This window comes from Bombina bombina, chromosome 5 (assembly GCF_027579735.1).
Source record: "Bombina bombina isolate aBomBom1 chromosome 5, aBomBom1.pri, whole genome shotgun sequence".
Taxonomy (NCBI): Eukaryota; Metazoa; Chordata; class Amphibia; order Anura; family Bombinatoridae; genus Bombina; species Bombina bombina.
The window spans coordinates 746,518,792-746,533,503 of record NC_069503.1 but is presented as its reverse complement, the minus strand read 5'-3'; the positions used below and the strand labels follow the sequence as shown (position 1 = coordinate 746,533,503).

The 14,712-nt window shown below is 35.7% G+C and overlaps 1 protein-coding gene across 1 annotated transcript in view; it reads left to right on the top strand.

The window, feature by feature from the left end:
• Nucleotides 1-238: 238 nt before the first annotated feature.
• Nucleotides 239-14,712, top strand: part of GPLD1 (glycosylphosphatidylinositol specific phospholipase D1) — a 220,839-nt gene continuing 206,365 nt past the window's right edge. Inside the window, exon 1 of the mRNA XM_053714797.1 lies at nt 239-404. Coding sequence (XP_053570772.1) covers nt 308-404 — 97 coding nt within the window. The 5' untranslated portion in view covers nt 239-307. The remainder of the gene's footprint in view (nt 405-14,712) is intronic.

Below are 14,712 nucleotides of genomic sequence, written 5' to 3'. Positions count from 1 at the left end.
AGCATTAAATAGCACTCCCCTTGTAATCTGCCCCTAAGTGAATAGGCTCAATAGGATAACATACTAATCAGAGTGTTCTTTGAAAGCTCAGTAAACATAGGCAATTGGTTAGTATTTTAACATAACATTTAGGTTATTTGTTTTTTCAGAATATTTGCACCATAGTGTCTGGGAACTTGACAGATTAACTCTTGTGTCAACATAATTGCCTAATGCCACAGCGCAACACACTCCAAAGGTTGTAAGCGCAAAAGATTGTAAGTGCAGCATTTTATGTTTTGTGAGACATTGATATTGTGTTACAATCATGGCTGCTTTCAATCTGTGGATTGGTACGTTATTTGTGTCGTCTTTTCTGTGGTTGCAAACTGCAGCGTGTGGCATCTCTACACATATTGAGATCGGTAAGGAGAATACTACTAATATTTTTTTATTTTTTTTGCAGCATCAACAAATATTACATAAAGCAAACAGCAAAATGTAGTTTTTATTTATCAAATGTACAAATTTGAAACCAGATTTGAAAGTCTATTTGTTAAATCTTGTGCAATTTTATGAAAACAGAGCAATGGTAAATTTTGTAAAATGTCAAATTACCATAAGCATTAAGATGATGATCATTTCCAGATTCTTTTAAAGGACACGTGAAACTTATTTTTTACTTTGTTGCATCATAAAAAAAACAAATTGCAGATTTTGTTTGTGTAACTTGCACTTAAAGGGACGTGAAAGCAAAAACAATTCTATCATGATATGCAATTTTAAACAATTTTAATTTAGTTCTACTATCAAATTTTCTTAGTTTTCTTGGATTCCTTTGTTGAAAATCAGGGAGGTAAGACCAGGAGCGTGCTTGTGTCTGCAGCACTAATAGTATTCATTTTGGAATGTTATTCATTTGCAAGAGCACTAGATGGCAGTACTTTTTCCTGCACGCTACCTAGGTATACTATGAGAACAAAGCATATTTGATAATAGAAGTAAATTGGGAACTTTTTAAAAATTGTTTTCTCTGTCTGAATCACAAAATAATTTTTTTTGGGTTTCATGTCCCTTTAATAAACTTTTTTTGTGCTTTTGTTCTTGTGGAGGATTGTCGCTGTCCTTCAGAACAGGTCTGTATCTATTTCCAGTTTGCTACAGTATTAAAGGGACATTAAACCCAAAACTTTTCTTTCATGATTCAGACAGAGAATACAATTTTAAACAACATTCCAATTTACTTCTGTTATCTAATTTGCTTAATTCTTTAGATATCTTTTGTTAAAGAAATAGCAATGCAATCACATGAGGCATCTATGTGCAGCAACCAATCAGAAGCTGCTGAGCCTATCTAGATATGCTTTTCAGGAACGAATATCAAGAGAATGAAGCAAATTAGATAATAGAAGTAAATTAGAAAGTTGTTTAAAATGGTATTCTCCATCTGAATCACGAAAGAAAAAAATTGGGTTTAATGTCCCTTTAATAAAAATATAAAAAATCTGAACCTTGCAAATATATTGGGCTTGTATAAACTTTCTGTTCTTTGATGCAGTAAAGAAATATCATACATATAAAAAGAGCACTATTTGTTAAACATATCTTTGCATGATTTTAATGCTAACAGCAAGTGCAGCTAGGCCTTAAGGCCTAATTGCTCACTGGCTGCTAAGCAGATCTACCATTGGTGGTTAGCACCTTACAAGAATAATAATACAAACAGTTTGTTTCTTAGTACAGGAATAAACCTTTTACAACAAAAAATAAACGAAAAGCTCAAAAACATTTTAAAATGCCCTCTTTAGATGCAACACAGGGAAAAAAGTAGATTTTTGCATCCCTTTAAAGCGTCTTTCATCTCTTAAAGGGACATAAAACTCAAATCTTTTCTTTCATTGTTTATATAGAGCATGCAATTTTAAACAACTTTTCAATTTACTTTTATCATTCAATTTGCTTTGTTGAAAAGCAGGGATGTAAGCTCAGGAGTGTGCACGTGTCTGGATCACTATATGGCAGCAGTTTTGCAACAATATTATACATTAGCAAGAGCACTAGATGGCAGCACTATTTCCTGTCATGTAGTGCTTCATGCCTGTGCACGCTACCTACCAAGGTATCTCTTCAACAAAGAATAACATGAAAACAAAGCTAATTTTATATTAGAAGTAAATAGGAAACTTTTTTAAAGTTGTATTCTCTATCTGAATAATGAAAGAAAACAAAGTGGATTTCATGTCCCTTTAAGCAGAAGCTAACTTGCTACCAGGATCAGTTTTATCCCCAGGCTGACAGAAAAGAAAAGAGGATGCCCCTCTATGCATTCTTTAGTTTCTGTATAAAGGGACATTTGGAGGACAGAAGCTTTCCTACTACTACATTTCACTTTGTAACTTTTTATAATGGGAATTTGTTAAACACCTTTATTGGTGCTATTTGTGTCTCCAGATTCATGTGTGAGAAAAGATGCCCAGTTGATGTGTCCCCCTATTCTCTAAAAGAGACTGCCATTGGCACAAGTCTAGATAATGCAAAGAAATGTTATGTTGTTATATGCGTATTTATGTATATCTGCATGTTCGCCTTTATATATCTCATCATGTTTCTTTTATAAATAAAATAAACAGTTTAGTGAACTTTACATCTACTGTACTCTATCTTGATGTTCTATCATGGATGGAGGAGATCCAAATTCCATTCTTGGATAACTGCAAACTAATGGCTAGATTACGAGTCTTGCGTTAGCCTTAAAAAGCAGCGTTGAGAGGTCCCAACGCTGCTTTTTAACTCCCGCTGGTATTACGAGTTAGGCAGGTACAGGTTCACCGCTCACTTTTTTTCCGCGATTCTCGCATACCGCAAATCCCCTTACGTCAATTGCGTATCCTATCTATTTAATGGGATTTTCCTAACGCCGGTATTACGATTGCCGGAAAAAGTGAGCGGTAGACCCTCTCCTGTCCAGACTCCTACCGCATTTAAAAGTCAATAGTTAAGAGTTTTATGGGCTAACGCCGTAACATAAAACTCGTAACTAAAGTGCTACAAACTATACTAACACCCATAAACTACCTATTAACCCCTAAACCGAGCCCCCCCCCACATCGGAAACACTTAACTAAAATGTTTAACCCCTAATCTGCTGACCGGACATCGCCGCCACTGTAATAAATACATTAACCCCTAAACCGCCACACTCCCGCCTCGCAAACACTAGTTAAATTTTATTAACCCCTAATCTGCCGTCCCTAACATTGCCGACACCTACCTACATTTATTAACCTCTTATCTGCCGCCCCCAACGTCGCCGCTACTATATTAAATTTATTAACCCCTAAACCTAAGTCTAACCCTAAGTCTAACCCCCCCAACTTAAATATAATTTAAATAAAACGAAAGAAAATTACTACAATGAAATAAATTAATCCTATTTAAAACTAAATACTTACCGATAAAATAAACCCTAAGATAGCTACAATATAACTAATAGTTACATTGTAGCTATCTTAGGATTTATATTTATTTTACAGGCAACTTTTATTTATTTTAACTAGGTAAGATAGTTATTAACTATTTAATAACTTCCTAGTTAAAATAAGTACAAATTTACCTGTAAAATAAATCATAACCTAAATTACAATTGCACCTAACACTACACTATCATTAAATTAATTTACTAAATTACCTACAATTAAATACAATTAAATTAAATAAACTAAAGTACAAAAAAACCACTAAATTACAGAAAATAAAAAAACAATTACAATTTTTTTAAACTAATTACACCTAATCTAATCCCCCTAATAAAATAAAAAATCCCCCCAAAATAATTAAATTCCCTACCCTATACTAAATTACAAATAGCCCTTAAAAGGGCCTTTTGCGGGGCATTGCCCCAAAGTAATCAGCTCTTTTACCTGGAAAAAAAAATACAATACCCCCCCCAAACATTAAAACCCACCACCCACACACCCAACCCTACTCTAAAACCCACCCAATCCCCCCTTTAAAAAACCTAACACTACCCCCTTGAAGATCACCCTACCTTGAGCCGTCTTCACCCAGCCGGGCACAAGTGGACCTCCAGAGGGGCAGAAGTCTTCATCCGATCCGGCCAGAAGAGGACATCCAGATCGGCAGAAGTCTTCATCCAGACGGCATCTTCTATCTTCTTCCATCCGGAGCGGAGCGGGTCCATCTTGAAGACATCCGACGCGGAGCATCCTCTTCCATCCGACGGCGACTGAAGAATGAAGGTTCCTTTAAGTGACGTCATCCAAGATGGCGTCCCTTCAATTCCGATTGGCTGATAGAATCCTATCAGCCAATCGGAATTAAGGTAGGAAAAATCCTATTGGCTGATGCAATCAGCCAATAGGATTAAGCTCGCATTCTATTGGCTGATTGGAACAGCCAATAGAATGCAAGCTCAATCCTATTGGCTGATTGCATCAGCCAATAGGATTGAACTTCAATCCTATTGGCTGATTGCATCAGCCAAAAGGATTTTTCCTACCTTAATTCCGATTGGCTGATAGGATTCTATCAGCCAATCGGAATTGAAGGGACGCCATCTTGGATGACGTCACTTAAAGGAACCTTCATTCTTCAGTCGCCGTCGGATGGAAGAGGATGCTCCGCGTCGGATGTCTTCAAGATGGACCCGCTCCGGATGGAAGAAGATAGAAGATGCCGCCTGGATGAAGACTTCTGCCGGTCTGGATGTCCTCTTCTGGCCGGATCGGATGAAGACTTCTGCCCCTCTGGAGGTCTACTTGTGCCCGGCTGGGTAGGGTGATCTTCAAGGGGGTAGTGTTAGGTTTTTTTAAGGGGGGATTGGGTGGGTTTTAGAGTAGGGTTGGGTGTGTGGGTGGTGGGTTTTAATGTTGGGGGGAGTATTGTATTTTTTTTTCCTGGTAAAAGAGCTGATTACTTTGGGGCAATGCCCCGGAAAAGGCCCTTTTAAGGGCTATTTGTAATTTAGTATAGGGTAGGGAATTTTATTATTTTGGGGGGATTTTTTATTTTATTAGGGGGATTAGATTAGGTGTAATTAGTTTAAAAAAATTGTAATTGTTTTTTTATTTTCTGTAATTTAGTGGGGGGAGTTTGTACTTTAGTTTATTTAATTTAATTGTAAGTAATTTAGTAAATTAATTTAATGATAGTGTAGTGTTAGGTGTAATTGTAATTTAGGTTAGGATTTATTTTACAGATAAATTTGTACTTATTTTAACTAGGAAGTTCTTAAATAGTTAATAACTATTTAATAACTATTCTACCTAGTTAAAATAAATACAAAGTTGCCTGTAAAATAAATATAAATCCTAAGCTAGCTACAATGTAACTATTAGTTATATTGTAGCTATCTTAGGGTTTATTTTACAGGTATTTAGCTTTAAATAGGACTAATTTATTTAATTGTAGTAAATTTATTTAGATGTATTTAAATTATATTTAAGTTAGGGGGGTGTTAGGGTTAGACTTAGGTTTAGGGGTTAATAAATTTATTATAGTGGCGGCGACGTTAGCGGCGGCAGATTAGGGGTTAATAAATTTAATATAGTTGCAACAACGTTGGGGGGGGCAGATTAGGGGTTAATAAATATAATGTAGGGTTCGGCGATGTTGGGGGCAGCAGATTAGGGGTTCATAAGTATAATGTAGGTGGCGGGGGTGTCCGGAGCGGCAGATTAGGGGTTAATAATATAATGTAGGTGGCAACGATGTCAGGGGCGGCAGATTAGGGGTTAATAAGTGTAAGATTAGGGGTGTTTAGACTCGGGGTTCATGTTAGGGTGTTAGGTGCAGACATAACTTTTATTTCCCCATAGGAAGCAATGGGGCTGCATTAGGAGCTGAACGCTGCTTTTTTGCAGGTGTTTTTTTCAGCCAGCTCAGCCCTATGGGGAAATCGTGCACAAGCACGTTTAGCCAGCTCACCACTACCGTAAGCAGCGCACACCATTACCGACAAAAACTCGTAATCTAGCCGTAAGTAATTGATGTGTCTGTAGCTGAGATGCTTCAGTTTAACCTTCCAATATCATGAAGTAAAAAATGGGGCTACATTTCTGATACATAATGGTATAATTTCCATAATAAGTGCTAATTTGACTTTAGAGGACTGATTTTGTACAATAGGTACTAAGATCAACAAGTTGTTTCTAATGCAAGAGGTTGCAGACTTAAAGAGACAGTGAAGTCCAAAAAACAACTTTCATGTTTCCGATAGGGCATGTAATTTGAAACAAATTTCCAATTTAATTTTATCACTAATTTTGCTTTGTTCTTTGGTATTCTTAGTTGAAAGCTAAACCTAGGAAGGCTCATATGATAATTTCTAAGGCCACCTCTGATCACATGCTTTTTTATTTGCTTTTCACAACAGGGGAGAGCTAGTTCATGTAAACCTAATAGATAACATTGTGATCACGCCCGTGGACTGTGGCAGACACTGCACTAATTGGCTAAAATGAAAGTCAATAGATAATAAATAAAATGTCATGTGATCAGGGGGCTGTCAGAAGATGCTTAGATACAAGTTAATCACAGAGGTAAAAAGTATATTAATATAACAGTTTTGGTTATACAAAACTGGGGAATTTGTAATATAGGTATTATCTATGTTTTAAAACAACAAAAATTCTGCTGTTGACTGTCCCTTTAAGGTGGCATTCAACATGTATGGTAAATATTTTGTTTGAATAAAAGAACCATTTCATTAGAATATTACTTTTTAAGCACCTTTTGGTCTTGTGTAAAAAAAAATGCTTGTAATCAAATAGCTGGTTTCTACTGCATAGAAGGGTCCTTATATTCCTAATAATAATTCCTTTGATAGAAATATTGAACATTGGAAAGAAAATTACAGTTTCTGATTCAATTATTTAACTTTCTTCTATACTGGAAGCTCTCAAGTTTTCTATCTTTAACATTGTTTGAAGGACAGAATTAAAAGGATATAACCAGCTGTATGATTGGTAGGGTGCTGTTTGGCAGGTAAGTTCTGTGCTGTGGATATATCCATAAAAGCAGACATTGGTCTGTTACTGCTCACTACAAAAACATGATGTTGTTGTGATGGCAAGGTTGACTTTGTGAATTAAGTCATGGGCCCCTCTATGGATCTAAGCTTAAATCTTTGATTATTCAAAGGCCAGGAGTAAGCACTATTTTGTCTCTTGTGAGAAGTGTTAAAAAAGTATGTACCAGTTGTCTATTTGTGCCAGAATCTATAATAATTTCAAGCATAAAGAACCTATAGATCCATGCAAGCCACAAGTTCCTGAGATCAATCTCTAGTCCTTATGTGCAAAGGCAATGAGAGCCAGCAGGATCTTTTTCTTGGAGCTTAAACAATGCTGTTTATGTAACATGAAGTTCTAGATATGCTTAAAAATTATATATCTCGAAATTCAAAAGGATTCTTGTTTATGAATCTGTTTTTATTTATTCTCTTCTGCTAAATAACCAACTAAAATGTGCTTTAGTAGTATAGATCCTGGTGGTGAAAATAACAGGCCATAATTCCAGTCCTGAATATGAAAGGAATTCTCCTTCAGCATTTCTATGTCTCCAAAACCAGAAGAGGCTTTGTTTAGTGTAAGACTTTCAAAATCTGAGAAACCACAGAACAAAACTGGTCCTTTGAAGCTTGAGTTTGAAGGTAATTCCTAAATTTCCAACATCTGGAGGCTGCAATAAGGCCCATCCACATACCTTCCTTAGGCACTATAGACTGTTTGAACACGAAAAAACATTTTGCTTACATTATATGTGATTTTCTTCACTCATACCCAGTCAGTTTTAAGCAGAGCTTTCCAAACTTTTCATGTCGGTGACACACTTTTTAGACCGACATCATTTTGCGACACAATAATGCAGTTGTACTAGCAAGCAGGAGATTAAACTAACTTGTTTTAAGAGATAAGGACACATACATAAATTATATAATAACAACATGTATTTACAAGTAACCGTATGTAAGTAAGTGCAAGATTTTAAAATAAGTTTAAAAAAAACAATAGCTACTTACTATGTTAATGGGTTGTATGAGGTTGATGGGATGAACACAGTTTCTGAATATTTTGTGGAATATTAGATAAAGACACTCACATTTCATCATCAAGCATTTTTATACTTCCACTTCCTATTCATATATCAAGAGCAGGAGCAGCAATGCACTACTGGGAGCTAGCTGCAAAAAAAAACAAAAAACACTGACTTCTGCTCAGCGTGCCAATGGGAATAGTTTCAGTTCCCACTGAGCTGCGCCAATAGGTTAAGATGACTAGGTATCAATCACGTGTCAACCATGTGATATGCGTAGCAGGCAGGCGGAAAGTTTGGAACCTAGAAAAAATGTAAATTAAAAAAAAAAGGGTTCTGAAGCAGGGACACACTGCCGCTGACACACTAATGTGTCACAACACACAGTTTGGAAAGCACTGCTCTATTCTCTAAAATAATGCAATTTGTCATTTTAAATAAGGTAAATTCTGATTTGTTCACAGTAGAAACATTCACCAACGTTCATGCCTGTAGGGCCCTTTACCTTTTACCTGATCTCCAGCTTGGCAGCAAATGGTTGCCTTTGATATGAAAGAAGAGTGAAGATTTATTACATTTAAAGGAACAGTAAAGTAAAAAAAAAATCTTTCATGATTCAAATAGGGAATGTAATTTTAAATAACTTTCCAATTTACTTTTATTACCAATTTTGTTTAGTTGTCTTGGTATTCTTAGTTGAAAGCTAAATCTAGGAGGTTCATGTGCTAATTTCTTAGACCTTGAAGACTGCCTCTAATTTGAAAGCATTTTGACAGTTTTTTACCACTAGAGGGCGTTAGTTCATGTGTTTCATATCGATAACATTGAGCTCAGGCACGTGAAGCTCCTAGGAGCCAGCACTGATTGGCTAAAAATGCAAGTCTGTCAAAAGAACTAAAATAAGGGGGCAGTTCGCAGAGTCATAGATACAAGGTAATCACAGAGTTAAAAAGTATATTATTATAACTGTGTTGGTTATGCAAAACTGGGGATTGGATAATAAAGGGATTATCTATCTTTTTAAACAACAAAAATTCTGGTGTTTACTGTCCCTTTAAGGTATTTCCTCTGTTAATATGAAGTAGTGCAAGTAGACAGGGAAGATGAAATTAGGTGTGCTATGCTAAATTAAAAGAAACAAAAAAAGTCTTTATGTCATTCGTGTGGTAGATTCTTAAAATGATAAAGTCTTTGATGTTTGTTGTTATTGCTTAGAAGTGTACGGATAAAGCGCAGTGTTTGCTAGGTTTGTTTTTTTTTTTTCACTCAAAATCTGTGTTTACTGAATTAAAACTACATTGATTCAGATACATGCTTCACTTTTGCTTATAATTATTTGACTGTACTATAACCTTATACATTCACAAATGACATACATTATGAAAATAATGCACCATTTGCTATATTCTCGAACATTCAAACATAATTATACATCTGCAGTTATAGGGACAGTCTACACTAAAATTGTTATTGTTTAAAAAGAGAGTTGCCTTTACTAACCAATCCCCAGCTTTGCACAACCAACATTGCTATATTAATATACCTTATAACATTTAAACCTCTAAATTTCTGCCTGTTTCTAAGCCAACACAGACAGCCTCTTAATCACATGTTTTTGTATTTGCTTTTCACAACAGGAGACTGCTAGTTCATGTGAGCCATATAGATAACACTGTGCTCATACACAAAAGGGCCGATTTATTCATCCCCAAATGCATCTGTTTCCGAGCGAGCCTTCAGGCTTGCCGGAAACAGGAGTTAAGAAGCAGCAATCTTAAGACCACTGCTCCTTAACTCATCCGCCACCTCTGAGGAGGCGGACAGCAATCTGCCCGATCGCATACGATTGGGTTGATTGACACCCCCTGCTAATTGGCCACAAATGTGCAGGGGGCGGCATTGCACAAGCATTTCTAGTGAAATGTGTGTACAATGATAAATGCCAACAGTGTATGCTGTCGGCATTTATCGATGTCCGCCTGCACATTGATAAATCAGCCCCGAGAAGTTATTTAAGATTTAGCACAACACAGTACTAAATGCAAGTCAATAGATAATAAATTAAAAGTCATGTAATCAGGGGGCTGTCAGAAGATGCTTAGATACAAGGTTATCACAGAGGTAAAAAGTGTATTAATATAACTGTGTTGGTTATGCAAAACTGGGGAATGGATAATAAAGGGATTAGCTATCTTTTAAAACAATAAATATTCTATTGTAGACTGTACCTTTAAGACAACCTTTATTTATATGAAGTGAAGAGGGATACAGTAACGTGCGGTTAGGTCAGGGGTTAGTGAGGCATTGGGTATGATACGCTGGAGAAATACATATATGATCCCAATAGAGTAGAATAAATGTATGATTAAAATTGCAGGTTACACAATGACAATTAGCATTCTTTACAACACACATAAACACACAATTCTTGTTACATAGGCAAATGCAATTCCACTATTTATACTCATTCAACACAAATGAGAAAATATAGTGCATGGTCTTACCTCCCCAGAGAGAGAACTTTTTTCACTTTCTGGGATGAGATTGAGATTGAAATGAAATTAAGTTTTAAAATTAGGCAGTTAAACTAAAGCAGTTTTTCTCAACTGCGGTCCTCAAGTACCCCCAGCAGGACAGGTTTTAATTATAGCTCAACCAGTGCACAGGTGAAATAATCAGCTGATGGGTGAGGGCAGGTTAGTAACCATGGTTACTGGTCAGCTGATTACTTCACTTGTGCACTGGTTCAGCTATAATAAAAACCTTGCATGTTGGGGGTATTTGAGGACTGGGGTTGAGAAACACTGCACTTAAGCACCAGCACATCTGTATTGTGCTGATTACCTGGAGAATAAAGCGCACACACACACACTACATGCACACACTCTGTTTAAACAGTCAAATTCTGCAATTGTAATTACATAGGAATACAATATATTATTTTGTATAACAAAAGGGCGCTTATACTATTATTAACTTGAGACAAGTTTGAAATGAAATTATGAGAAATAGATACTGCGACATCTGGAGCACTTAGATTGTATAAGATTACCTAAAAAAGGCAAGAGTAATTGACTGCGCCCGGAAAAGTGAAGAAGTTCACTATAAAGGGACCTCCTAACAAAGGACCCGACTAATTACGTGGGAAAGATGACAAAATAGGAGCACCAAAAGCTAAAGTTTACTATCAGGGCTACAAAACCCTGCAACAGATAATATTGCAGTGATATATGATAACCAATCTATATATGTAGTTATGGTAAATGTAAAAACAGATAATTTATTATACAAATAGATAGAATAAATTTCCCAGGCTTTTGTATAAGATTACATCTTCAGTCAAGATTTTAAATAAAAATTCTACCATTGTTTGAAATGTAGCTTTTGTTATTTATGCAAATAATCATTTGCATATTATTTTGTACAAATCTGTATGGTTTCCCAATCCCAGCTGACAGTAAGCTATCTAAGAAGCAGTACAGATTTGTACAAAATAATATGCAAATGATCATTTGTCTAAATAATAATAAAAAACCCCATTTCAAACAAGTGTAGAATTTTAAGATAAAATCTTGACTGAATAGGTATAATGGGGCAGATGGCACAGTAAGAGATATTTCTTTAACGATGACAGTAGTCAATAAACAGCTTTAAGACTATTTAACAATATGGCAATCTTCTCCTCCAATATTTTTTCACACCAGGTTGACCAATATAGACAGGTTAAAATTTATGAAAAAGAGTGTTCATTTTTTTTAAAAAAATGTTGAGAGCATACAGTAGCACTAACCATGAAAAATGTAACTAGATTTGCTGTCAGAGAAGCGATTCTACAAATGACTACTAGAGGTCCTCAGAGACAAAAAAAAAATTTCATGAAGGAGAAAACAAATACAATACGTGACAATTCTATAAATGTTACAACAGCATTCTGATTAGTGCAGATGAGATGAAGAGTAAGTCACCTACTACAGGACACCCGCTCAAGGCTGCAGCCCCGAGTCCCCCCCTTCCTATCCCTAGTAGCAGCGCATGCTCTCAGCCTCTTACTGACTGCTGGAGAGACAGTTACAAATGATCTATATATACCATACCTTTGGCTTTACTGGTCCATTAATCAGCGGGACATACTAAACAGCATATTGGGATGATTGGCTGCAATGCTAAACACTATCACTAGGTGTCAGTATATATTTTACATAAATTCATGGTAATGACTCTGCTGGAACTCAAAATATGTTGTTCTTTTCTGCAGTGCTTGATACTAAGTTACAAACAGTAGTTGCAAATGTTTAACTATTCACTTGCTGAGATATATACAGTTGTATAATGGAATCACAGTAAATTATATAATAGAAAAAGGAGTCAATACTTTTGTAGGACTAGATTGCTGATTTAATATAGCACATGTACTGTATGTGCAAAGCACCACCTTTTAGCTGTTTTGATAGGAACCTGGGAATAGATGTTTTAAACATGGGGATTATGGGTTACACATTTCAAGGAAAATATTTGTTTTATTTCTGATAGGTATATGGTTATAATTATTTTTCTACATGGGGACTATGGGCGCAATATCATGGTTACACATGCAGAGGATTACATGTAACTGGTTTCTGATAGTAATATGGTTATAATTATTTTTATACATGGGGATTATGGGTGGAATATTATGGTTACACTTGCTAAGTAACATATTTGACCTTCTCCTGATGGAAACATCGGTATAAATATTTTTATATATGGGTATTATGGGTGGAATATTATGGTTAGACATTCCATGTAACATATTTAACCTGTATCTGATAAAAAATATAGTTATAAATATTTTCCACATGGGGATTATGGGTAAAATATCATGGCTAAGCATTCCAAAGAACATATTTGACCTATTTCTGATAAGAATATGGGTATAAATATTTTTCTACATGGGGATTATGGTTAGAATATCATAGTTACACATGCCTAGGAACATATTTGATCTGTTAGGAAAGAATATGGTTATAATTATTTTTATACATGGGATTATGGGTACAATATTATGATTGCACATGCACCTGTTTCTGATAGGAATATGGGTATAAATATGTTTTTTATATGGAGATTATGGGTGGAATACCATGGTTACACATGCTAAGTAACATATTTGACCTGTTTCTGATAGGAATATGGGTATAAATATGTTTCTACATGGGCATTTTGGGTGTAATATCATGGTTACACATGCTAAGTAACATATTTGACCTGTTTCTGATAAGACTATGGTTATAATTATTTTTATACATGGGGATTATGGGTACAATATTATGATTACACATTCCAAGGAACACATTTTACCTGTTTCTGATAGGAATATGGGTATAAATATTTTTTTATATATGAGGATTATGGGTGGAATATGATGGTTACACATGCTAAATAACATATTTGACCTGTTTCTGATAAGAATATGGGTATAAATATGTTTCTACATGGGGATTATGGGTGAAATAGTATGGTTACACATGCTAAGAAACATATTTGACCTGTTTTCCGATAGGAAGGAATATGGTTATAATTATTTTTATTTATGGGGATTATGGGTGCAATATCATAATTAAACATACCAAGGAACACATTTGACCTTTTCCTGATGGAAACATGGGTATAACTATTTTTATATATGAGGATTATAGGTGTATTAGTATGGTTACATGTCCCATGTAACATATTTAACCTGTTTCTTATAAGAATATGGGTATAATTATGTTTTACATGGGTCTTATGTTGGAATATCATCGTTACACATGCCTAGAAACATATTTGACCTTTTCCTGATGGAAACATGGGTATTGGGTATAAATATTTTATACCTCAGGATTTTTAACCTGTTTCTGATAAGAATATGGGTATAATTATTTTTCTAAATGGGGATTATGGGTGGAATATCATGGATACACATGCCAAGAAACATATTTGACCCTTTCCTTATTAAAAAGTTTTATAAATATTTTTATACATGGGGATTATGTTTACACATGCCAAGTAACATATGTGCAGTGGAGGCTCCTCTATAGGAGCACTTGAGCACGTGAACCCCCTGACCCCACAAAACCCCCTGACCCCTGATGAACAAAAAAAAAAAAATAGAGTGAGAAATAAAAAAAAAACTAATTACATTTTTAAACTTTATTTGCTAACTAAATAAAAAAAATCCCCCAGGCTCCACTGCAGTTTTGACTAAAAAAACATTAAAATTGCAGTTTTTAAGTCTGAATTGGAATGGGCTTTTGCCTAATACTTCTATCTATCGCACATGCTGTGCAGTGCAATAGATAGAAGTATAGGCAAAAGTACTTTCTACTTTAAAACTGCATTGACTGCAGCGCCACCTACAGGCCAGCCCATAGCCTTCCTAACCGCACAGCTCTTAGTGTGTGAGTGAGAGCCAGCTGTCACATGACACTCGCACACTAAGAGCTCACTTTATGTGTGGGAGGAGGCAGGGGCATAACTACTGCAGTCGCGGGGGGTAGCCATTGCGACCGGGCTCATAGTTGCTGAACTTGCAGGGGGCCCGCAGCCAATGCTCCTTCTAAGCTGCCTGTGCTTTTACTAGCACACTTCTGTCCAGACCGTGGCCGTGCACAACTATTTATGGATGGTGAGTTGGTGACAGGTGTGACACTCAGTGTATTT